General features: G+C 36.9%; 1 protein-coding gene across 1 annotated transcript in view; it reads left to right on the top strand.

The window, feature by feature from the left end:
• Window positions 1–26,021, top strand: part of WDR49 (WD repeat domain 49) — a 152,515-nt gene that overhangs the window by 67,698 nt on the left and 58,796 nt on the right. Inside the window, 1 exon segment of the mRNA XM_082459466.1 lies at window positions 6,670–6,903. Coding sequence (XP_082315592.1) covers window positions 6,670–6,903 — 234 coding nt within the window.

Below are 26,021 nucleotides of genomic sequence, written 5' to 3'. Positions count from 1 at the left end.
TCTAGCTGGTTTTCACTGACTTTCTTCAAAGCAGTTGTTAGTATAAATATTGAGTTAAAAAAGAAAAAAAAATTTAAAGTGTATAGGTTTACTTTGTGATGTAAAAGAGAAACAGTGATCTTTGAAAGGCAAAGTTAGAAAACTTTTGTTTAAAGACTGCGAAAAATTCTGTTATGTTTTTCAGTGTTATGTGAGCAATGATAATAGCAAAAAAATCAATTTAACTGAAATTTTAAAATTCCCCAAAAGACTTTTGTTCTGAAAAAAGAAAGCCATTTAAATAAAATGTTGATATTAGTTAAATTTATTGCTGAACTTCAACTGGGAAATTAATGAGATTTTTGCAGAACAATTCATAGCATTAAGAAACGTTTTGACTTCTTCAAGGTCAATGATAGAATACACAAACAGACACACAATAGAAGTCTGTGTCCTAGAGCTGTATGTCTTCTTTCATTTTTGTTGAAAAGAATGAAAAAAAGATGATAATGGCTATGGTAACAATTTAACAATGAATAGCACAAGAGAAGATTTTAACTTCCCACTAATATTTTAAGGTGGACCTCAATCCTTAGGAAAAAAATGGCAAAAATATTTCTTAAAGGAAGATCTGTTATATTACTTCAAGATAAAAACATTAGCTGAGGTATTCAGTAGAATACTTGTGCTAGCATATATCATGTCAAACAAAATTGCCTTTAAGCATTCACTGATTATGCCTTTGTGGATTATCCAAAGGCTTAAATTCTAAATAAATAGACTTGTTAATACATAAAGGTATATTCAGGAGAGCCAATGCCCTCAGTTCCTGTTATCCTATTATCTGCAAGTAGGCTATCCATTTTTGTGGATTATCCTGGAGAGCTGAGCTGCTGCACTGCTGTCTTCAAAATCCCCTTAGCGATATATACTCTCTCTCTCTTTTTCTTATTGTCATTTTATATCTATGCCCTACAGGATGGTAGGAGTTAGTAGCAAATATTTGATGCAGCCAAACAAATCTCATTTTGATGCAGTTCTCTTTGATGCAGCCAAACAAATCTCATTTTGATGCAGTTCTCTAAGTTTTCCCTCACTTTTATATCATTATTAGGAAACTATGAATCTTTTTTCCCCCTAACTACTTTGAATTAAATTTAGACATGTTGCCAATATGTAAATAATGCTGATTTGGTTTTAAGAAGTACACTGAAAACAGATTCTGTATCCATCCATACATATATTTTTGTACCCACCCATCCATGAAGTTACCCATTTATAATTCTAATATTTATAGGATAAAAGAAAAGTTTTGTTTATTTATTTGTTATAGTTTTATTATGTCTATGTGAAATGATTCTGTCCATCTCTGGCAGGAGGCAGGAAGAAATTTTTTGTAAAATTAGACTACATTTCTTTAGCCCAATCTTCACAATACACCTTCTTGAAATTGCTTCAGTTGTTGTTATTTTGGAATCTATAGGTAATGGATTGAGCAATTTCAGTACATTCAGACAAAATTGACAGAATTTCAGAGCTGGCGGTGTTCCCTTCTGTATAAAGGTGAGGAAATGGAGAAGGATTATAATATACCTAAGCTGACAGACCTGAGTAATATTAAAACTAGGATCGAGATATCTGGAGTCTGGAGTCCCAATCCACTGGTTTCTAGTGCTAGTGTATATGAATAGTGCAGGATTTGCTTTTATAATCCTGCATTATTAAGTGGGTAACGTTGAAACAAGATAAAGATTAAGTAGGAAAATAAGTCCTCATCATTATGTGAAAAGCTAAATTTTGCCTTGATATAAAATCACAAGCTTGGATGCTTACTCCTCCAAATACTATAAAAATGGAGATGAAGTAAAGACCCCCTATATAAAGTATTTCAAGGACTAGACTTAGTTAAGTCTGAGTTTGGACAAGCATCACAAGTTCTCAGGTATCGTGATGAAAATAGAAAGTACTGTTTAGATGAAAATATATGGAAAACATAAATTAAAAAATAATCAGTTACTCAATTATAATTTTTAAGCCTGGGTGTTTACCAATTTCTTTATTTTTCCTACTAAGAATAAAGAAAACTTCTCTGGGATATTGGAATGGAAAATGATATTAAATATACTCCTTTCTGAAATGTGACCTAATTCTATTCCAGAAGTCAATTTGAATATAAAAAAAGAGGAAAATCAAGGATTCTCAAATATTAACTAGATATTTAAGTGATATTTTGCAAAAGGACTTGATTAATAAAATAGAATGAATGTGAGATATTTTTCTTGATTAAAAAGATATAGACTGATTAGGGGAGTACAGTTATCTGGTTTAAAGCCATAACATTACTGATTAAGCTGAGAGAAAGATGTCTTGTTCAAGGAGATTAGCATTGATCTTAAAACCAAATTGAGAAGTTAAAGTACAATACAATGAAAATACTTGGGAAATTAAAAGAAAACAAACCCAAAAATCTAATGCCTGAGCCCCATCCTCAGAGAGTCTAATTTAATAGGTTTGGGAAAAGGCTCAAACATAAGCAATTTCTAAAACACCTTAGGTATTTCTAATGTCAAGATTAAGAACCACTGGTATAGAATGTGAAGTGTAGAAGAAATTGAAAACCATACGGGAGGTCACCTACCGTGACATGATTTCTGGGAGAATGCTGAAACACTGTTTTATACATTGATGACAGTATATAAATGTTGTTGGCTTTGCTTCTCAGCAGAAAGAAAAATTAGAGAATTAAAGACGGAAGGGGACTTAGTAGGATCACTAATTACGAGAGTTAAGGGTTCTTCAAGGGAAGAAGGGAAAGAAGAAAAGTAAAAATTAATTTTAAGAAAAATTAATGAATATACACATTTTGCTTAAAAAAATGCACCTCTAATTTTAATTGCTAATAGCAAGAACTCACCTGTCATAGAGTAGAGGTTATCACTCATCTATTTTTAATTTTTCATTTAATTTATGTGACTAAATGTCAATGAAATATTAAAGTCAACATAAATGATTTGAACAACATGCAGAAAATGTTTCTGGGGAAATTATAGTCCACTAATACTGCTGAGTTATTGTTAATCTATACTCAACCATGCCCCAGATTATTTTTCTGAAATGAAGTTAATTTCAGTTTTTTAGGAGGGAGTCCATACCAAACAAGACAGGATTTTGAACAATGAGGATATGACTATTGTAAGTTATATGAGTGTTTGAGAATGATCTAGATGCATCTAATCTATGTGGTTTTAACATTCAAAATAATAGCTTATCAATCCTATTTATATTTAGAACACTTTGAAATATATTTGCAAGTCTTAGTTCTTGTAGAGTTTATATTTTTGAGGATAAACATTCTCTGGAGAGTGGCCAGAATGTTTTAAATTGTTGTTGTAGAATAAGTTGTTTAATAAAAAATTCTTGCCAAGAAAACCCAATTTACTTTATAAATATATATTCTTGGGATTAGAGGGATTGGTAATGCTGCTTATCTGGTAGAATTTGAGTAGGTCAGTTTAAGTTTGTTATAAGTGTTAGTAAGTGGAGAGGTTACCCTATACATCAAGCATACTCATTTCTGCAAGATGTTTGAAAAAGTCTCATAAAATTTCATTGTGAATTAGATGAGATCTGCAATTGGATAAATAACCATATAGAAGTGAGGCAAGCTTTTTTATGGAAGTGTTATATTTTTGGACTTATCCTAGCTAATATTTTTAACAGTGAGTGGGATAAAAACATAGTTGTTAAATGAACCACAACCTTCAACAAATTAAGAAAATATCTATTGACCATCTACTGTATTCCATGGGATATGTGGACAAATCAGGGAGGAATTATCAATATAATAGAATTAGGATTCAAAATTATATCTTTACACTTTGAAACTAGAAAAATCCTAGTTTTAGCTTATAACATCAAATTTTTGAAGGTAGGATGATAGATGTCTGGCTTGATTATTTGTTCATGGGAATAAGATTTAGAGTTTTGCTCAGTCAGGACCCCAAGGTAAGGGCAATGCATGTTGGAGTGGCTTAATCAGCTCACGTAAAAGTAGGCTGCTTTAAAGAAGTCACAGTGCCTGTAACAGTGGTTAGAACACACCTGAAATATTGGCTCAATTCTGAGCACTTTGCTTAAACAGGTCCTTGAGGACCCTAAGGTATTCATTTTACATATTAGTGAGCAGAGAGATACTGTCTTATATTGATAGTGCAGTAATTAATGTGTAAGTATATTATTTTAAAGCATAATAACAATAGGACTAAAAAAAATAACAATGTTTAGATTGGGGCAATGGGAAGAGAAAGGGAGAAAATGAGTGTAAGTAACTGCATTACTTTCAGAGGAGAGTGTCATTCAATGTATGATTAATATATGCTATGTTCACACACACACGCGCACACACACACACACACACACACACACAGAGCTATTATTTGGTGTTACGGAGAAAACCATAACTCAAAAAGAGTTAAAGGCTGTCTCTGAGGAGTGGGACTTGAGGCCGAGAGGGATGGGTTGAAGAAAAATCCCTTCGATGCTATTGCATTTTACACCATGGACATATCTTATTATATATATATATATATATGTTTTTTTTAAATTATTTATTTATTTATTTTGGCTGTGTTGGGTCTTCGTTTCTGTGCGAGGGCTTTCTCCAGTTGCGGCAAGCGGGGGCCACTCTTCATCGCGGTGCGCGGGCCTTTCACTATCGCGGCCTCTCTTGTTGCAGAGCACAGGCTCCAGACGCGCAGGCTCAGTGATTGTGGCTCACGGGCCTAGCTGCTCCGCGGCATGTGGGATCTTCCCAGACCAGGGCTCGAACCCGTGTTCCCTGCATTGGCAGGCAGATTCTCAACCACTGCGCCACCAGGGAAGCCCTTATTTTTTTTTTAAAAAAGTAAACAAGGCCTGGATGACCATCCTCCCCTGGAGAGAAAATGGGAAAAAAAAGACAAAGTGAGAGAATCAAGAGGCTGCCATGGTGGAGGGGGATCTAAAAATGATGTTAAGATGTTGAAAGAACTGGGGCCATTTACCCTGGACAAAGAGGTATACAAAGAGGCTTATGTAGGAAAAGAGAGTAGGATAGAATCAAAAGGTAGACAAGGACATCTTTGGCTGATCATAATGGTTACTCTAGGAATTTCTATCCCATGGGATATCAGGAACTGTATGGGAGATGTGTGTGTCTATGTATCCAAAGAAATTATGTGGAAAATTGTGTGCATGTATGGGTATATGCATTTAGGAGGAGGGGATGGACCATCGTTTTCAAATGATTTTTTTTTTCCCCCAAAGGAGTATATGATTTAAAATAGGTTAAAAACTACTGGGTAGCCTGCCCTATGGAGTAATAAACACTCGTTTAAACAGAGGTCATCTTTTATAGATAATTTAAAATAATTCTCATACTGGATAAGATGCACTAGTTTATTTGAAAGAAACTTTTTTGCTCTTAGGTTCTAATGTTTATACAATAAAAAGACTAAAATACACTTAATAATGAAAAAAAACCATTTACTGAACACTGACCACATACTGGTCATCAGGCTAAATGCTTGACATGGGCTCTCATTCACTCTTCATAGCATCAGATTAGGTAGGTACCACATCAAAAACTCAGAGAGACAAAGAAATTTACTAGAGGTCACCCTGCAGTAACGGATAGAGCCAAAATCAGAACCCAAAAAGTTTGGCCCTAGAGCTGGCCCGCTGGCCCCTATTGGAGAGGATTTTCGCTGTGTTCACTCTGACTCTCCCTCACTGCCCTGTGTTAATTCTGCACTGTGACTGACAGTGGCAACACTTGCATCTGCAAAGCTGCTCTTCCCATTTCCTTCAGTGTTTATCTTGTTCCATCTGCATGTCATTTTTTGTGCCTTAATTGTCTGTGATTTATCTGAACTTGATTTCATTTAATAACAAGTCTTTTATTTCATCAAAAAATATATACATATATTATCTATCTTTCTATCTATCTATCGAAAGAGGTTGTATTCATTTTCTATTGCTACTGTGACAGATAACCACAAACTCAGTGGTTTGAAACAACACACCTTTAATGTTTTGTAGGTTAGAATTCCAGCCTGGGTCTCACTGGGCTAAAATCAAGGTGCTCCAAGGGCTGTCTTCTTTTCTGGAGGTTCTGGGGGAGAATCGTTCCCTTGCCTTCTCCAGCTCTCCTGGTTCATGGCCCCCTTTCTCCTTCCTCGAAGCCAGGAACATTAGGTAGAGTCCATCTCACATCCCATCACTCTGATCTCCCTTGTGATTACATTGGACTTGCCCAAATCAACCAGGATAATCTCTCCATCTCAAAGGCCTTAATTTATGACATCTGCAAAATCTCTTTTGGCATGTAAGATAGCATATTCACATTTTCCAGGGATTAGGACGTGGGCGTCTTTGAAGATGATTACTCCACCTACCATAAGCACCTACTAAATGCAGGCACTTTTCTGGGGACTGAGACAAAACACAATCCCTTCCCTAGAAGAGATTACAATTGAGGAGATACTGAAGCAGAGAAGGGAAACACAAAAAAATATGTGCTATGAGAGAAGTGTGAACAATTACAGCACTATGCAAAGCCTGCCTGGGATCGAGGATGAGCTAGAGAAAATCTGGCTAAAAAATTAGAATTATTCTTGACATATTCATGTGACTTTGTTACTTTTCATGCAGGTTTTGAGACTCTGGGATATTCAGCACCAGGTATCCCTCCAGAGGATAGCTTGTTCTTTCTCTAAAAGTCAGGACTTCAGATGTCTCTTCCACTTTGATGAAGCCCACGGACGACTTTTCATCTCATTTAATAACCAGCTAGCATTGCTGGCAATGAAAAGTGATTCCAGCAAGAGGGTGAAAAGCCACAAGAAAGCAGTCACTTGTGTGCTTTACAATTCAGTCTTGAAGCAGGTAATGATGTTTTTCTGTCACTCTCCTGACATGTCCCCACATCCAGAGGCTCATTTCCTTAATTCAATCTAAGGACAAATATAGAAAAGGAAATGTGGAAAAGAAATGATTTAATAACTGTGTGCATTTCTGCAATAATATGTATTCAGGTGGATTTGAAGAGTGATTTCATTTTCAACCAGTGACCACAGCAGCACTGATAGAGTTACTAGGAGGAAACATTCCAGCTAAAACAAACACAACATGGAATGTAATTGAACTTATCTTTGTTACCCACTAGTTTGGGTTTTAATGCCAAATGCAAGTGAACCTGGCTGTAAAATTCCCTTTTATGAACACCATCCTCCTGCATCCCCATGGAAAGATCTGAAATATGCATGAAATGTAATTAGCAAAGATCCATTTTGCTGGCATAGTTTAGGCAAGTGGCTCACAGTGGCAGCCCGGAATGTATTCATAATAAAATGATTCAGTTAAATGTGGTGCCACTTGGTATGCAGTGCGAGTGTTGTTTGTCTCCCGACCACGGTAATGACGCTTTGCAGCTTTTGCTTATGGGAGCGCTCCCTGCATGTCAATGAGGAAGCGGGCTCCTCTGGGGTGGAGATGCCGCAAGGACCACAGGCCTTCTTAGAGGATAGGGAGGGCCAGCCTGTGGATATCACAGAGCGCGCGGGCACCCATGGAGCTTAGTCTGAGACCATGATCACCTCAGGCCTGACAGTCACAGCACAGCAGGAGCCAAGCAGACAGCCAGTATCCAGCTTGCGGCCAATTAAACAGTAACTCCAGCCCATTCTTTCTTTCCTTGCTGCAGAAGCTTCTGCATCCACACAGAAATGAGTAGTTCAGATTGGGTGCAAAGGGAGGAGAGCCCTTTGTTAGTAATGAGTAGTGTGTCATGTCACTACTTCAAACACTCTGTTTTCCGGGTATTCTAGGAGATAAAAATCCTTTACAAAACGATCCATTTTGAATTCCATCTTCGGGGAAAACGTTCCCTCGTAAATGTTTTACTGAACTTTATGAACGCAACCAGTTAATGCGACTCCCTGGTGGCCACTGAGAGATGTATTTGTTTCCAGGAGAACATTCTGGTAATTGAGATCTGCAAAGTTAAAGTGCTAGGTTTGTGTGTTGATGTTACGATTTGCTATTGCCTGACCATAAAATGAGCAATCTTCCATGAGGAATTCAGGAAATGGGACACAAAGAAGGTCTGGAATCTTCCATTTGGAACATAAAGATAAAGCCAAGATAACACAAGGATATGCAAGTTATAGGCAACAATAGACTATGCACATATGGAATATTATGTAGAAAGAATCTCTGTACAAATGAGTTGGATATTCATGCCTCTACTTATTTCTGCTGTTCAAAGTATAAATAATTAAATGCATTAATATGTATATAAAGCACGTAGAGCTGTGTGTCATACATAAGTGTTTCCTGACTATTAGCAGCGAAGTTATAGAGAAACACTTTAACGTTGTATAACATTTATAATTGTAAAAATATGTTGCCGTCAAGTGCAAAGAAAACAATATCGTCCACAGTCCCATCAGCCAGTGATAATTTATCATTTCAGAATAATTAGACAAAGCAAATAAAACAGTTTTGAATAAGTCTCAGGTGCCAGGAATGAGGGATCAAAGATTCAGGTGCCACATAGTTTCTTCGTCCCCGTAGTTCAGGGAGACGTAGGTTCAGGGCGTCTTCCAAGAGCTCATTGCCGGTTAGGTGCTCATTACAGGCCTGTGGGGTGAAAGAAGAGGAAGCAGACACATGACCAACTCACAAGGAAACAATGGAGTAGAGTAAAATGAATAGGGGTAAAAGCAAAGTGCTATCCTTGGAAAGTGATCAAATCTGGCTTGGGCTGGGGTGGGTGACATTCAGCAGAGCCCTGAAATCTAGAGTGGGAACCCCTAAGAGGAGAGAAGGAAGTAGTTCCAGACAGAAGTACAACATGGCCACCTGCAAAGAAGCTTGAGCACAGACTCTACATTATTTTTTCAGGGAGAGGGTTTATTCTGGTATGGCTAGTTTGGGGATATTTAGCAAAAACTGTGGGACTTGAGGCAGTGAAGGGAGCTTAGAGCCAGATTGTGAAGGTCATTCACTCAACGTACCAAGGTCTAGTCTTGGAAAAATATAGACTTGAGGTTAGAACAGCAGTTTTCACAGCGTGATCTCAGATCCCTGGGGAAGTCAGATCCTTTCAGAGGATCTTCAAGATCACAGCTCTTTTCATTATAATATTAACTTGCTGTTTGCTTTTTCCTCTCTTGTTTCATGAGTGTACAGTGGAGTTTTCTAGAGGCTATATGATGAGTGAAGACATCGTTGCTCTGATGGCTAAAGGAATGCGTGCTTTTGTATTCCTGTGTTTTAACAATTTCTCAGTTTAAATTTCTACTTTGGTAAATATATATGTTTCTTTGTCTGTCTCTGTCTTTATCTCTACCTCTGTCTCTGTCTCTATTGCCCACATAAATAGAAGCTATTTGGATTCTTCAATAATTTTTAGTAGTGTAAAGGGATTCCGAGATCAAAAGTTTTGAGAACTGCTGAGTTAGAGAAATGTGAGTTCAAATGTTGGGCAGACTATTTATCGTGTCTAAGCTTCAGTTTATTGACTTTCAAAAGTGTGTGTGTGGCAGGGCGGGGGTGGTGTGAGCATAGATGTAATAATGGTAACAACAGGTATCTCTGCAGCATTGCCTTACTGTGTCCTGCGTCTTGGAAGTTGTCCTCCTTCCTCCCAGGCGGCCAGCCCTGGCAAGTCTCCCCCGCTCCCCCATACCTCTCAGGTTGAAGGGTGATGCTTTAGGACACCTCTTTTTCTTATTAACATCTTGATATTTCTTACTCTTTATTTTACCCATGTGTCATATGAAAGCAGATGTTGGGAAGAGTTAGAAAGGCGGAGGGGCCCCTGAATTGGGCTTTGTCTCTGGTCCCTTGAGGTGAGGAAGAGTTTTTTTCTGCCCCTTCGCTTCTCTGCCATTGAAGTTCCTGCTGGTAAACATTCAGTTCCGGGGCTCATCTCTGGTCCTCTCGATATCCGAGGTCTCCAGGGACATCTCCTGCCATACCTCTCTCCCCTCTCTGCGTGTCGGTTGCATTTCTGGTTGTTTTCCAGTTAAACACTTAGCTAAATTCTCACTTTCTCCCCTCCCATGTTTGATGGAAGGGAAAGATCCTTGTCTTCCACTTCTGTGTTTTCCTACAACTCCCAACACTCTTCTGAGCACCAATGGATGTTCAATTCCTTTTACTGCTATTTCTAATTCTAAGTTCAAAACGAACCCATGCTTTTTCAGTCCACTGGTGCTTGCTCTTTGGTTATTTGGTTTGGTGTCTTTTTGAAAGACTTTCCTTTTATCTGAATCTAATGAAAACCTTCCCTTCCGTTGTCATTTCAACATGTTGCTGACACTTTACTCTTATTTCATTCTATTTGGTCATCAGTGGGAACCTACCATTATTTCTATATGAAAGTGACATGGCATATTTCTGTGACTTTTCTTTATCTTCCTGCCTTATGGTACCCTCGCATCCTAATCTAAGAAAGTGATGTTAAGCCACACAGGGCCTTTGAAAAGGAACCTTATGCTTTATTTCACCCAGCAAAGCTTGCCCTCACAGCTAGTGGCAGAACAAGTTGGGACAGGTTGAGGGAGTCCCTGGAATGCACAATTTTTAAAGAATCAAAGTCACTCAATATCCTGGAGGTAGTTCTAATGAACTGTCTTTGCATAGAATTCTTAAATAAAGCTTTTCTTAAAAACCCATGAATGCTGGGGAACTTTAAAAATGTATTTGTAGGTAACATATAAACTGGAATAGACAAAATTTCTGACTTATCACCATGGCTCTCATCCTAATGATGTGGGTTTATGTGTTTTTGTAAAATAGGTAATGTTTCGGTGTGTTTTGCATCTAGACATATTTATCGTCAGGCTAAATATATTGGTATCATCAAATCTTGACAGACAATGATATTTACTATTTTTCTCATTGAAATAATTTATTTTTTGTAAAACATTACTTGCTTATTATAAGAAATTAAAACAATGCAGTAAGTTCAGATAAAGAATTAAATGTTGCTGAAACATCATCAAAATATCTAAATATCTTCTAAATGTCTCTCTGTGCATAGACTATTTCACCTGAATATGGTTCTGTAACCTACTTTCTTATTCTAAAACATATTGGAATTATTTCCTTGTACCTAAATGTAGATCTACTTCATCATTTTTAAAAGGCAGCACAGTGTCTTATTGTATGTATGTATCATAATTTACTGATCCATTTGCCTTAATGAGCATTTTGCTATTATGCATGTCTTTATGCATAAATATATTCACACTTATGACTTTATCTCTGTAAGGTAAAATCTTGAGAATGAATTTCTAGGTTACAATATATGCGTATGAGACAATTTGATACAAAAATGGCCTCCTGAATCTTCCCATTTTACCTGATCTCTAAGAGTAAACACATTAATCACATGCGTACGTAAAGAGACCTGTCAGACAATGGCTGCCTGGCGGCCTCCAGCAGGACTCCTGAGATCCCTGACGGGGCTCCTGTAATTCAGCATGGGATGTTGGCTTTGAAAATTTGAAGATTAGACCTCCTTTACTTTATCCAGAGTAGTGTTTTTTCTTGAGGACCAACTCTCACACTCTCACAGGAAACATGATGCCAATCATTCATTAAAAATGGGACTAGGGTATAATTTTTTAGTGACAGCGCATCTCCTGTCCTCCTTTCTGCATACGATTTTGGGGGAATTGAGATATTTGAGAATCTAACCAATTCAATTGGTAGTTCCTGTGGGAAATGTAATATCTGAGCAGAGGGAAGGGGACAAGCTTGAGGGAAATTTATCCCCCCCTTACAAGCACCTCTTTAGTGCTTGTATTTAAGGCAAAATCAATGAGCTTCTAATTGAACAGAACTGGATGAACACTAGTGAAAACTTTCTCTTTGCCTGCTTACTGCTGGGCTCCAAGTGACCAGCCTTCAGTTAACGTGGCTTTTCTTCACTGGTCAGCTTAAGGCTGTCCTTGGTTACATGTCAGTACTGAGGCTATGAGCTCTGGTCACTTGATGGAGATGTGGGAAACACCCTAGCCTTAAGGTTAAACCAACACACACACACACACACACACACACACACACACACACACTTATTTAAATGTGATTACTTGGAAGGAATAATACATTTCAGTGTTATAAAACTCAAGTGGACAAAGGGTATACAGTGAAAATTTCCTCTTATCCCTGTTTTTACCTACCAGTTTCCTTTCCTGGAGGCAACCTGTTCATGAGATCCATGAGCACCCTTTAAGGGCTGTTGTATTCATATACAAGTAAATATGTATACTCACTTTTAAATAGATGTATATAATAATTCTTAATATTTAAGAATATTTATTATTTTAAATGCTCTTTGCACAGAAACACTGCTCTGTACATTGATTTTCCACCCAACAATACAGCCGAAAGATCATTTTATTTATCTCCTTATCCAGAGTATCCTCTTTCTTTTTGTCAGCTGCATGGTATTCTATTAAATGGGTGTGCCAAACTTTATTAATCAGTTCTTATGGGCATTTAGATGGATTCCAGTATTTTTGTATTACAAATAATGTAGTAATTTTTTACCTTGAATGCACAAATTTTGGCATGAGTGAAGAAATATCTGTGGGATAAATTTCTAGAACTGGAATTAGTGGGGCAGAGAGTATTTATGACAGTAACCTTGACAGATGTTGTCAAATTTTCTGCATAAAAGCGGCATTAAATCCATCAGCAGGGTAAAAGATGACCCTTTCCTCAGCCTCTCTCATTAACACAGTCTCAGCTATTTTTTTAAGACTATTTAAAAAAAAGAATTTTTTTTTAAAGAGCATTTTTAGGTTCATAGAAAAATTAAGAAGGTACAGAAATATCCTGTATACTTCTGTCCCTCACATGCATAACCTCTTCCTTTATCCACATTCCCCAGTAGAATGGTATGTTTGTTACACTTGATAAAACTATATTGACACATCCTTACCATCAAGTGTAATCACAGTTTATATAAGGGGTCACTCTTGGTGTTATACATTTTAAGAGTTTAGACAAATGTATAATGACATGTCTATCATTATAGCATCATAAAAATCCTCTGTGCTCCATCTATTTATCCCACCCTCCCTTAACCCCTGGCAACCACTGATCTTTTTACTGTCTACATAGTTTAGTTTTTTCAGAGTGTCATATAATTGGAATCATACGGTATGTAGACTTTTCAGATTGGCTTCTATTACTCAGTAGTATGCATTTACATTTCCTCTATGTATCTTAATGTCTTGATAGCTTATTTTTTTAGAACACTGAATAAGATTCCATTGTATGGATGTACCGCAGATTATTTATCCATTCACCTGCTGAAGGACATCTTAGTTGCTTCCAAGTACTGGCAATTATGAATAAAGCAACTATAAACATCTGTGTGCAGGCTTTCGTGCGGACATGAGTTTTCAACCCCTTTGGGTAAACATCAAAGAGCATGGTGGCTGGATTATATGGTAAGAGTATATTTAGTTTTGTAAAAAAATTGTCAATTGCCGTCTAAAGTGGCTGTACCATCTTACTTTCCCACCATCAAAGAATGAGAGTTCCTATTGCTCCACATCCTTGTCAGCATTTGGTGTTGTCAGTGTTCTAGATCTAGTCCACTCTAATAGATGTGTAGTATCACATTTTTGTTTTACTTTGTATTTCCTTGATGACATATGATGGGAAGCATCTTTTCAAATGCTTACTTGCCATTTGTTTACCTTCCTTAGTGAGGTGTCTGTTAATGTCTTTGGCCCATTTTTTAAATTGGGTTGTTTGTTTTCTTATTGTTGAATTTTAAGTGTTCTTTGTGTATTTTGGGTAACTGTGATTCATCAAATATGTCTTTTGAAAATATTTTCTCCCGATCTTGGCTTGTCTTTTTATTCTCTTGACAGTGTCTTTTGCAGACCAGAAAATTTTAAATTTAATGAAGTCTAGCTTTCAGTTATTTTTTCATGTACTATACCTTTGGTGTTTTATCTAAAAAGTCATCATCAAACCCAAGGTTATTTAAATTTTCTCCTATGTTATCTTCTTTGAGTTTTATAGTTTTGTGTTTTATATTTAGGTCTGTGATCCATTTCAAGTTAGTTTTTGTGAAAGGTGTAAAGTCTGTGTCCAAATTCATTTTTTTTTTAATTTTTATTTTTTATTTATTTATTTTTGGCTGTGTTGGGTCTTCGTTTCTGTGCGAGGGCTTTCTCTAGTTGCGGCAAGTGGGGGCCACTCTTCATCGCGGTACACGGGCCTCTCACTATCGCGGCCTCTCTTGTTGTGGAGCACAGGCTCCCGACGCGCAGGCTCTGTAATTGTGGCTCACGGGCCTAGTTGCTCTGCGGCATGTGGGATCTTCCCAGACTAGGGCTCGAACCTGTGTCCCCTGCATTGGCAGGCAGATTCTCAACCACTGCGCCACCAGGGAAGCCCCCAAATTCATATTTTTATATGTGGATGTCCAGTTGTTCAAGGACCATTTGTTGAAAAGATTATCTTTTCTCCATTGTATTGCCTTTGCTTTTATGTCAAAGATCAGTTGACTATATTTATGTAGTCTAATTTCGTGCTCTCTATTTTGTTCCACTAATCTGGTTGTCTATTCTTTTACCAGTGTCATACTGTTTTGATTATTGCAGCTTTGTAGTAGGTTGTGAAGTCAGGTAGTGTCAATCCTCTGATTTGTTCTTCTTCTGCAATATTGTGTTGCTACATCTGAGTATGTGGTCTTTCTCTATAAACTTTAGAATCAGTTTGTTGATATCCATCCCCAAAGTAACTTATTGGGATTTTGATTTGAATTGCATGAAACATATAGATTAACTTGGAAAGAACTGAGATCTGGACAATATTAAGTCTTCCTAACCATGAACATGGAATATCTCTCAATTATTTGGTCTTTGATTTCATTCATCAGAGTTTTGTACTTTACCTCATATAGATCTTCTACATATTTTATTAGATTTATATTATTTCAGCTTTGTGGATACTAATGTAAATTGTATTGTGGTATTATTTCCAAATTCCTCTTGTTCATTGCTGCTGTATAGGAAAATGATTGACTTTTGTATATTAACTTTGTATCCTGCAATCCTGCAATAATCGCTTTTTAGTTCCAGGAGATTTTTTTGGTCAGTTCTTTAAGATTTTCTACATAGAGGATCATGTCATCTGCTAGCAAAGACAGTTTTATTTCTTTGTTCCCAACCTTTATGCCTTTTCCCCTTTACTTGTCTTATTGCACTAGGCAGAGCTTCCATATAATGTTGAAAAGGAGTGATGAGAGGGAACATCCTTGCCTTGTACCTGACCTTAGTAGGAAAGAGTCAAGATTCTCACTATTAAGTATGATAGTAGCTCCATGTTTTTTGTAGATATTTTTTGTCAAGTGAAGGAAGTTCCCCTCTATTCTTATTTTACTGAGAGTTTTTAATCATAAGTGGGTGTTGGATTTGGTCATGGATTTTTTTTTTCTTTTTTTTGCATCTGTTGATATAATCATGTGATTTTTCTTTTTAAGCCTACTGATATGATGGTTTACATCAGCATTGCCCAACCTTTTTGGCACCAGGGACTGGTTTCGTGGAAGACAGTTTTTCCACGGATGGGGCGAGGGTGGGGGTGGGGTATGGTTGAGGCAGTAATGTGAGCAATGGGGAGTGATGGGGAGAAGCAGATGAAGCTTTGCTTGCTTGCCCGCTGCTCACCTCCTGCTGTGCAGCCTGGTTCCTTACAGGCCCAGGGGTTGGGGCCCCCTGGTTTACATTAATTAATTTTCAGAAGTTGAACCAACCAAATTCTTCTTATGCATTGTTGGAGTTGATTTAAAATTTTTTTTTTGAAGATTGGTTCAAGATGGCAGAGTAAGAGGATGTGCGCTCACTCCGTCTTGCGAGAGCACCAGAGTCACAACTAACTGCTGAACAATCATCAACAGGAAGACACTGGAACTCACCGAAAAAGATACCCCACATCCAAAGACAAAGGAGAAGCCACAGTAAGACAGTAGGAGGGGTGCAATCACAATAAAATCAAATCCCATAACTGCTGGGTGGGTGACTCACAAACTGGAGAACACTTATACCACAGAAGTCCACCCACTGGAGTGAAGGTTCTGAGCCTCACATCAGGCTTCCCAACCTGGGAGTCCAGCAACGAGAGGAGGAATTCCTAGAGAATCAGACTTCGAAGGCTAGTGGGATTTGATTGCAGGACTTAAACAGGACTGGGGAAAACAGAGACTGCCTCTTGGAGGGCACACACAAAGTAGTGTGTGCATCGGGACCCAGGGGAAGGAGCAGTGACCCCATAGGAGACTGAAACAGACCTACCAGCTAGTGTTGGAGGGTCTTCTGAAGAGGTGGGGGTGGCTGTGGCTCACCACAGGGACAAGGACACTGGCAGCAGAAATTTTGGGAAGTACTCCTTGGTGTGAGCCCTCCCAGAGTTGGCCATTAGCCCCACCAAAGAGCCGGGTAGGCTCCAGTGTTGGGTCACCTCAGACCAAACAACCAACTGGGAGGGAACCGAGCCCCACCCATCAGCAGACAAGTGGATAAAAGTTTTACAGAGCTCTGCCCACCAGAGCAGCACCCAGCTCTACCCACCACCAGTCCCTCCCATCAGGAAACTTGCACAAGCCTCCTAGATAGCCTCAACCACCAGAGGGCAGACAGCAGAAGCAAGAGGAACTACAATCCTGCAGCCTGTGGAACGAAAACCACATTCACAGAAACATATACAAAATGAAAAGGCAGAGGGCTATGTACCAGATGAAGGAACAAGATAAAACCCCAGAAAAACAACTAAATGAAGTGGAGATAGGCAACCTTCCAGAAAAAGAATTCAGAATAATGATAGTGAAGATGATCCAGGACCTTGGAAAAAGAATGGAGGCAAAGATCGAGAAAATGCAAGAAATTTTTAACAAAGACCTAGAAGAATTAAAGAACAAACAAATAGAGATGAACAATGCAATAACTGTAATGAAAAATACACTAGAAGGAATCAATAGCAGAATAACTGAGGCAGGAGAATGGATAAGTGACCTGGAAGACAGAATGGTGGAATTCACTGCCATGGATCAGAATAAAGAAAAAAGAATGAAAAGAAATAAAGACAGCCTAAGAGACCTCTGAGACAACATTAAATGCACCAACATTAGCATTATAGGGGTCCCAGAAGGAGAAGAGAGAGAGAAAGGACCTGAGAAAATATTTGAAGAGTTTATAGTCAAAAACTTCCCTAACATAGGAAATGAGGTAGCCACCCAACTCCAGGAAGCACAGAGAGTCCCAGGCAGGATAAACCCAAGGAGAAACACATCAAGACACATAGTAATCAAATTGACAAAAATTGAAGACAAAGAAAAATTATTAAAGGCAACAAGGGAAAAACAACAAATAACATAAAAGGGAACTCCCATAAGGTTAACAGCTGATTTCTCAGCAGAAACGCTACAAGCCAGAAGGGAGTGGCACAATATATTTCAAATGATGAAAGGGAAGAACCTACAACCAAGGATACTCTATCCGGCAAGGATCTCATTCACATTCAACGGAGAAATCAAAAGCTTTACAGACAAACAAAAGCTAAGAGAATTCAGCACCACCAAACCAGCTCAACAACAAATGCTAAAGGAACTTCTCTAAGTGGGAAACACAATAGAAGAAAAGGACCTACAAAAACAAACCCAAAACAATAAGAAAATGGTAATAGGAACATACATATCGATAATTACCTTAAATGTGAATGGATTAAATGCTCCAACTAAAAGACACAGGCTCGCTGAATGGATACAAAAAGAAGACCTATATATAGGGGTTCTACAAGAGACCCACTTAAGACCTAGGGACAAATACAGACTGAAAATGAGGGGATGGAAAAAGATATTCCATACAAATGGAAATCAAAAGAAAGCTGGTGTAGCAATACTCAAGTCAGATAAAATAGATTTTAAAGAATGTTACAAGAGACAAGGAAGGACACAACATAATGGTCAAGGGATCAATCCAAGAAGAACATATAAGAATTATAAATATATATGCACCCAAAATAGGAGCCCCTCAATACATAAGGCAAATGCTAAGAGCTATAAAAGAGGAAATCAACAGTAACACAATAATAGTGGGGGACTTTAACACCTCACTTACACCAATGGACAGATATTCAGACAGAAAATTAATAAGGAAACACAAGCTTTAAATGACACAATAGACCAGATAGATTTAATTGATATTTATAGGACATTCCATCTAAAACAGCAGATTACACTTTCTTCGCAAGTGCACAAGGAACATTCTCCAGGATAGATCACATCTTGGGTCACAAATCAAGCCTCAGTAAATTTAAGAAAATTGAAATTGAAAAAAAAAAAAAGAAAATTGAAATCATATCAAGTATCCTTTCTGACCACAACGCTATGAGATTAGAAATCAATTACAGGGAAAAAAACCATAAAAAGCACAAACACATGGAGGCTAAACAATACGTTACTAAATAACCAAGAGATAACTGAAGAAATCCAAGAGGAAATCCAAAAATACCTAGAGACAAATGACGACGAAAGCACGATGATCCAAAACCTATGGGATGCAGCAAAAGCAGTTCTAAGAGGGAAGTTTATAGCTATACAAGTCTACCTCAAGAAACAAGAAAAATCTCACATAAACAGTCTAACCTTACACCTAAAGGAACTAGAGAAAGAAGAACAAACAAAACCCAAAGTTAGTAGAAGGAAAGAAATCATAAAGATCAGAGCAGAAATAAATAAAATAGAAACAAAGAAAAAAATAGCAAAGATCAATAAAACTAAAAGCTGGTTCTTTGAGAAGATAAACAAAATTGATAAACCATTAGCCACACTTGTCAAGAAAAAGAGGGAGAGGACTCAAATCAAGGAAATTAGAAATGAAAAAGGAGAAGTTACAACAGACACCACAGAAATACAAAGCACCCTAAGAGACTACTACAAGCAACTCTATGCCAATAAAATGGACAACCTGGAAGAAATGGACAAATTTTTAGAAAGGTATAACCTTCCAAGACTGAACCAGGAAGAAACAGAAAGTATGAATAGACGAATCACAAGTAGTGAAATTGAAACTGTGATTAAAAATCTTCCAACAAACAAAAGTCCAGGACAAGATGGCTTCACTGGTGAATTCTATCAAACATTTAGAGAAGAGCTAACACCCATCCTTCTCAAACTCTTCCAAAAATTTGCAGAGGAATGAACACTCCTAAACTCATTCCACAAGGCCACCATCTCCCTGATACCAAAACCAGACAAAGGTACTACAAAAAAAGAAAATTACAGACCAATATAACTGATGAACATAGATGCAAAAATCCTCAACAAAATACTAGCAAACAGACTCCGACAACACATTAAAAGGATCATGCACCATGGTCAAATGGGATTTATCCCAGGGATGCAAGGATTCTTCAATATATGCGAATCAATCAATGTGATACACTATATTAACATACTCAAGAATAAAACCCATATGATCATCTCAATAGGTGCAGAAAAAGCTTTTGACAAAATACAACACCCATTTAGGATAAAAACTCTCCAGAAAGTGGGCATAGAGGGAGCCTACCTCAACATAATAAAGGCCATATACGACAAAACCCACAGCAAGCATCATTCTCAATGGTGAAAATCTGAAAGCATTTCCTCTAAGATCAGGAACAAGACAAAGATGTCCACTCTCGCCACTATTATTCAACATAGTTTTGGAAGTCCTAGCCACGACAATCAGAGGAGAAAAAGAAATAAAAGGAATACAAATTGGAAAAGAAGAAGAAAACTGTCACTGTTTGCAGATGACATGATACTCTACTTAGAGAATCCTAAAGATGACACTAAAAAATTACTAGAGCTAATCAGTGAATTTGGTAAAGTTGCAGGATACAAAATTAATGCACAGAAATCTCTTGCATTCCTATACACTAATGATGAAAAATCTGAAAGAGAAATTAAGGAAGCACTCCCATTTACCATTGCAACAAAAAGAATAAAATACCTAGGAATAAACCTATCCAGGGAAACAAAAGACCTGTAAGCAGAAAACTATAAGACACTGATGAAAGAAATTAAAGATGATACAAACAGATGGAGAGATATACTACGTTCTTGGATTGGAAGAATCAATATTGTGAAAATGACTATCTACCCAAAGCAATCTATAGATTCAATGTAATCCCTATCAAATTACCAATGGCATTTTTTACAGAAGTAGAACAAAAAAATCTTAAAATTTGTATGGAGACACAAAAGACTCCAAATAGCCAAAGCAATCTTGAGGAAAAAAACGGAGCTGGAGGAAGCAGACTCCCTGACTTCAGATGATACTACAAAGCTACAGAAATCAAGACAATATGGTACTGGCACAAAAGCAGAAATATAGATCAATGGAACAGGATAGATAGCCCAGAGATAAACCCAGGCACCCATGGTCAACTAATCTATGACAAAGGAGGCAAGGATATACAGTGGAAAAAAGACAGTCTCTTCAATAAGTGATGCTGGGAAAACTGGACAGCTAAATGTAAAAGAATGAAATTAGAACACTCCCTAATACCATACATAAAAGTAAACTCAAAATCGATTAAAGACCTAAATGTAAGTCTGGACACTCTAAATCTCTTAGAGGAAAACATGGGAAGAACACTCTTTGACATAAATCACAGCAAGATCTTTTTTAATCCACCTCCTAGACTAATGGAAATAAAAACAAAAATAAACAAATGGGACCTAATTAAACTTAAAAGCTTTTGCAAAGCAAAGGAAACTACAAACAAGATGAAAAGACAACCCTCAGAATGGGAGAAAATATTTGCAAATGAATCAGTGGACAAAGGATTAATCTCCAAAATATATAAACAGCTCATGCAGCTCAATATTAAAAAAACAAACACCCCAATCCAAAAATGGACAGAAGACCTAAATAGACATTTCTCCAAAGAGGACATACAGATGGCCAGGAGGCACATGAAAAGCTGCTCTACATCACTAATTATTAGAGAAATGCAAATCAAAACTACAATGAGGTATCACCTCATACCAGTTAGAATGGGCATCATCAGAAAATCTACCATCGAGAAATGCTGGAGAGCATGTGGAGTAAAGGGAACCCTCTTGCACTGTTGGTAGGAACGTAAGTTGATACAGCCACTATGGGGAACAGTATGGAGGTTCCTTAAAAAACTAAAAATAGAATTACCATATGACCCAGCAATCCCACTACTGGGCATATACCCAGAGAAAACCATAATTCAAAAAGACACAGGCACCCCAATGTTCATTGCAGCACTATTTACAATAGTCAGGTCATGGAAGCACCCTAAATGCCCATTGACAGAGGAATGGATAGAGAAGATGTGGTACATATGTACAATGGAATATTACTCAGCCATAAATAGGAGCAAAATTGGGTCATTTGTAGAGACGTGGATGGATCTAGAGACTGTCATACAGAGTGAAGTAAGTCAGAAAGAGAAAAACAAATATCGTATATTAACACATATATGTGGAACCTAGAAAAATGGTACAGATGAACCAGTTTGCAGGGCAGAAATAGAGACACAGATGTAGAGAACAAACGTATGGACTCCAAGGGGGAAGTGGAGTGGGGGGAGGTGATGTGATGAATTGGGAGATTGCGATTGACATATATACACTAATATGTATAAAATGGATGACTAATAAGAACCTGCTGCATAAAAATATAAATAAAATAGAATTCAAAAATTCCAAAAAAAAAAACAAAAAAGAAAGAACTATAAACAAGGATAAATGATATGCCTGTTGAAATGTTTATAGAGACCTGTACTGATGTCTTCAATATACTTTGAAGTGCATCAGAAAATAACAGTGACTGATGGATGGATAGAGGGAATCAATAAACGAACAGGTATGTGATCAAATAAATATAACAGTATAACGTTAAAAAAATTATTTTTTTGAGTTTTTTTGCCTCTGTGTTCATGAGAGTATAGATCTATACTTTACGTGTAATGTCTGTCTGGTTTTGGTATTAGGGTAAGGCTGGCCTCATAGAATGAGTTAGGAAGTATTTCCTCTGCTTCTATTCCCTGAATGAGATTGTAGAGAATTGGCATAATTTCTTCCTTAAATATTTGGTGAAACTCACCAATGAACCCATCTGGCCTGGTGCTTTCTCTTTTGGAACACTATTAACTATTGATTTAATTTCTTTAAAATATATATGCCTGTTCAGACTTCTCCTGTCTTATTTCTTTTAATACGACTATTTCTTCTTATGTGAGGTTGGGCAGATTATGTCAAATATATTAGCCCATTTCATCTAGGTTATCAAATTTGTGGGCATAGAGTTGTTTAGCATTCCTCTGTTATCCTTTAAATGTGTATGGGGTCTTGGGTGATGTCCTCTCTTTGATTTCTGATATTAGCAATTTGTGTCTTCTCTCTTTTTTTTCTTACTTAGCCTGGCTAGAATCTTATTAATTTTTAAAATTTTTTCAAAGAACCAGCTTTTGTTTTCATTAATTTGATTGAGTTTTGATTTTTAACTTCACTGATTTCTATTCTAATTTTTCTTTTTTCTGCTTATTTTTCATTGTATTAACTCTTTTTTCCCCCAGAAAATTTTGTAAGGTAGAATTTTAGATGATTGATTTTAGATCTTTTTTTTTTTTTTTTTTTCCTAATGCATTCAGTGCCATAAATTTTCTTGTAAGCACTGCTTTCTCTGGCCTGGTGCTTAGAGGAAAATCTCATAAATTTTGATAAGGTGTATTTTCATTTTCATTTAGTTAAAAATATTTTAAAATTTCTCTTGATGTTTCTTCCTTGACCTACGCTTTATTTGAAATGTGTTGTTTAGTCTTCAAGTATTTGGGGATTTTCCAGTTACCTTTCTGTTATACATTTCTAGTTTAATTTCACTGTGGTCTGAGATCAAACATTGTATGACTTCTATTCTTTTAAATTTGTTCAGGAGTGTTTTATGACTCCAAATGTGGTTTATCTTGGTCAGTTTTCCATGAGAGCTTGCGAAAAATGTGTTTTGCTATGGTTGGATGAAGTAGTCCATAGATGTCAATTGTATTCAGTTGATTGATGGTGTTGTTGAGCTCAACTATATCATTACTGATTTTCTGCCTAGAATGGTTCTGTCCATTTCTGATAGAGGGGTGCTGAAGTCTCCTAATATAATAGTGGGTTCATGTATTTCTCCTTGCAATTCTACAAGTTTTGCTTCATGTAGTTTGACACAGTTTTGAGACACATACACATTAGGGATTGTTATGTTTTCTTGGAGAATTTACCATTATCATTATGAAATGCCCTTTTTATTCCTAATAACTTTCCCTGCTCTGAAGTCTGCTTTGTCTGAAATTAATATAGCCATTTCTGCTTTCTTTTATTTAATGTTAGCATGGCATACTATTCTTTATACATTTGCTTTTAATCTATATGTGCTTTTATATTTAAAGTGGGTTTTTTTTAGACTACATATATATAGTTGGTCTTATTTTTGATCTGCTCTGACAATTTGACTTGATTTATACATTTTGACCTTGGACATTTTAAGTGATTATTGATACAGTTGGATTAATATCTACCATATTTGTTACTGTTTTCTGTTGGTTGCCCTTATTCTTTGCTCCTATTTTTGTCTTTTACATTTTTTTTTTTTGCCTCTTGTGGTTTTGAGTATTTTAAATGATTCTGTTTCCTTTCCTTTTTTAGCATTATCAGTCATATATATATATTTTTAAAACTTTCTTTAGATTACCCTGGAGTTTTCAATATACATTTATAACTAATCCAAGTCTACTTTCAAATAACACTATATTGTTTCACAGGTAGTGTTAGTACCTTATACTAATAAAATAATCTAATTTCTCCCTCTTGTCCCTTGTATCATTGCTGTCATTCATTTCTCTTAAGTATATAATTTAATTATATACATAATTACACATTATGTATATATATATAATACATATTATATATATAATTTAATACATTGTTGCCATTATTGGTTTGAGCAAACTCTTACCTATTAGGTCAATTAAGGATAAAACAAATAAAAGGTTTTTTTAATCTTCACTTATTCCTATTCAATATTCTTCCTTTCTTTTTGTAGACCCAATTTTCTGACCTATATTAATTTTCTTTTCTCTGAAGAATGTCTTTTAGCCTATTTTGAAGTCAGGTCTACTGGCAGCAAATTTCCTCAATTTTTCTTTGTCTGAGAATGTCTTTATTTCTCCTTTATTTTTAGTTATTTTTGCAGGATACAGAATTCTAGGTTGGTGACTTTTTGCTGTCAGCACTTTAATTTCACTCCAATCCCTTCTTGCTTGCATGTTTTCTGAGAAGTCAGGTGTAATTCTTACCTTTGTTCCTTTGTAGGTAAGGTAGGTATCTTTTTCCACTGGCTTCTTTCAAGATCTTTTCTTTATCCTTGATTTTCTGTAGTTTGAATATGATATACCTAGGTGTAGTTTTTTTACATTTATCCTTCCTGGTGTTATGTGAGCTTCCTGAATCTGTGGTTTGATGTCCAACACTAATTTGGGGAAGTTCTTAGTCATTATTGTTTCAAGTATTTCTTCTATTCCTTTCTTTCTTCTCCTTCTGGTATTCTCATTATGTGAATGTTACACCTTGTTTAGTTGTGCCATAGTTCTTGGATACTGTATTTTTTTTTTCAGTCTCTGCTCACATTGCTTTTCAGTTTCTGAGGTTTCTGATTTATCCTCAAGCTCAGAGATGCTTTCCCCAGGCATATCCAGTCTACTAGTAAGCCCATCAAAGGCATGCTTCATTTCTGTTACAATATTTTTGATCTCTAGCATTTCTTTTTGATTCTTCTTAAGGATTTCCATTTCTCTGCTTATGTTACCCATCCCATCTGTTCTTACAAGCTGTCTATTTTACTCATTAGACCCCTTAGCTTATTAACATTAGTTGTTTTAAATTCCAGATCTGATCTTTCTAACATCTCTGTCATGTCTGAGTCTGATGCTTGCTCTATTTCTTCAAATAGAAATTTTATTTTGCCTTATAGTATGTTTTGTAAATTTTCTTGATAGTCGGACATGTTGTGCTGGGCCAAAGGGACTGATGTAAACAGGCCTTTCGAGATGTGGTGGTCAGGTGGTGGTGGGGGGGTAAGTATTCTGTAGTTCTGTGATTAGGTCGCAGTCTTTTAGTGAGCTTGTGCCTCTGGACTGTGCACTTCACCTACGCTTCACAGTTGTCTTCCAGCCTTCGGTGAAACAAGAAAGCTAGAACTAGCTAGAATTTGGTCTTTTCTTTTCCCATATCAGTTAGGCTCTGATGAAACCCCAGCAGGTTAGGCTCTGTTAAACAGTTTCTCCCGAGGGCAGACCTTGTTAAGAAGAACAGAGCTGTCTGACGTATTTTGAAGCTGTTCCCTTCCCTCTGACCCTGACAGAGCATGAGGGGATTTTTCTCTAATATTTATAGGGAGAACCTGGTCCCTAACCTCAAAATAAAACTCATAAACTTGTGAAGGCTCCCCTATCACCAGCTCCCAGAATTTTTAACTCTCAGACTTGTCCACTTTGAGCCTCCAGTGATTCATAAATTACAGTTCAGGTTTTCCTCTCTTGGCTCTGTTTCCTGGGGATTTTTCAGTTCATGAGTTTCTGCTCTGGTAGGTTGTGATTTTCTCGATCTGCCTGTTGGTCTCTCCAGTTTGGAGGGCAGTGATCTGCCCTGTGACCTCACTTCCCTTACTGATCTAAGAGGAGTTGTGGATCTTTCAGTTTGTCCTGGTTTTTACTCACTGTTAGGATGGAGTGACAACTTCCAAGCTTGCAGCACCCGGACCTGCAAGTCCAATGCAGTCTCAACTATTTTTTGAAGTAGTTTTTCTTAGCAATTTTTTAGAAGGAGGGACGTAGTGACGTTTTAGAGTCAGAGTTCCTAATGCTTTCCAGTGGGCAAGTAATTTCTCTAAGCAATGTTTTCTTATATG

The sequence above is a fragment of the Balaenoptera physalus genome, assembly GCF_965194825.1.
Source record: "Balaenoptera physalus genome assembly, chromosome: 4".
In the NCBI taxonomy this organism is placed as follows: domain Eukaryota; kingdom Metazoa; phylum Chordata; class Mammalia; order Artiodactyla; family Balaenopteridae; genus Balaenoptera; species Balaenoptera physalus.
The sequence above is the reverse complement of the archived record's forward strand: the minus strand, read 5'-3'. Positions and strand labels throughout refer to the sequence as shown.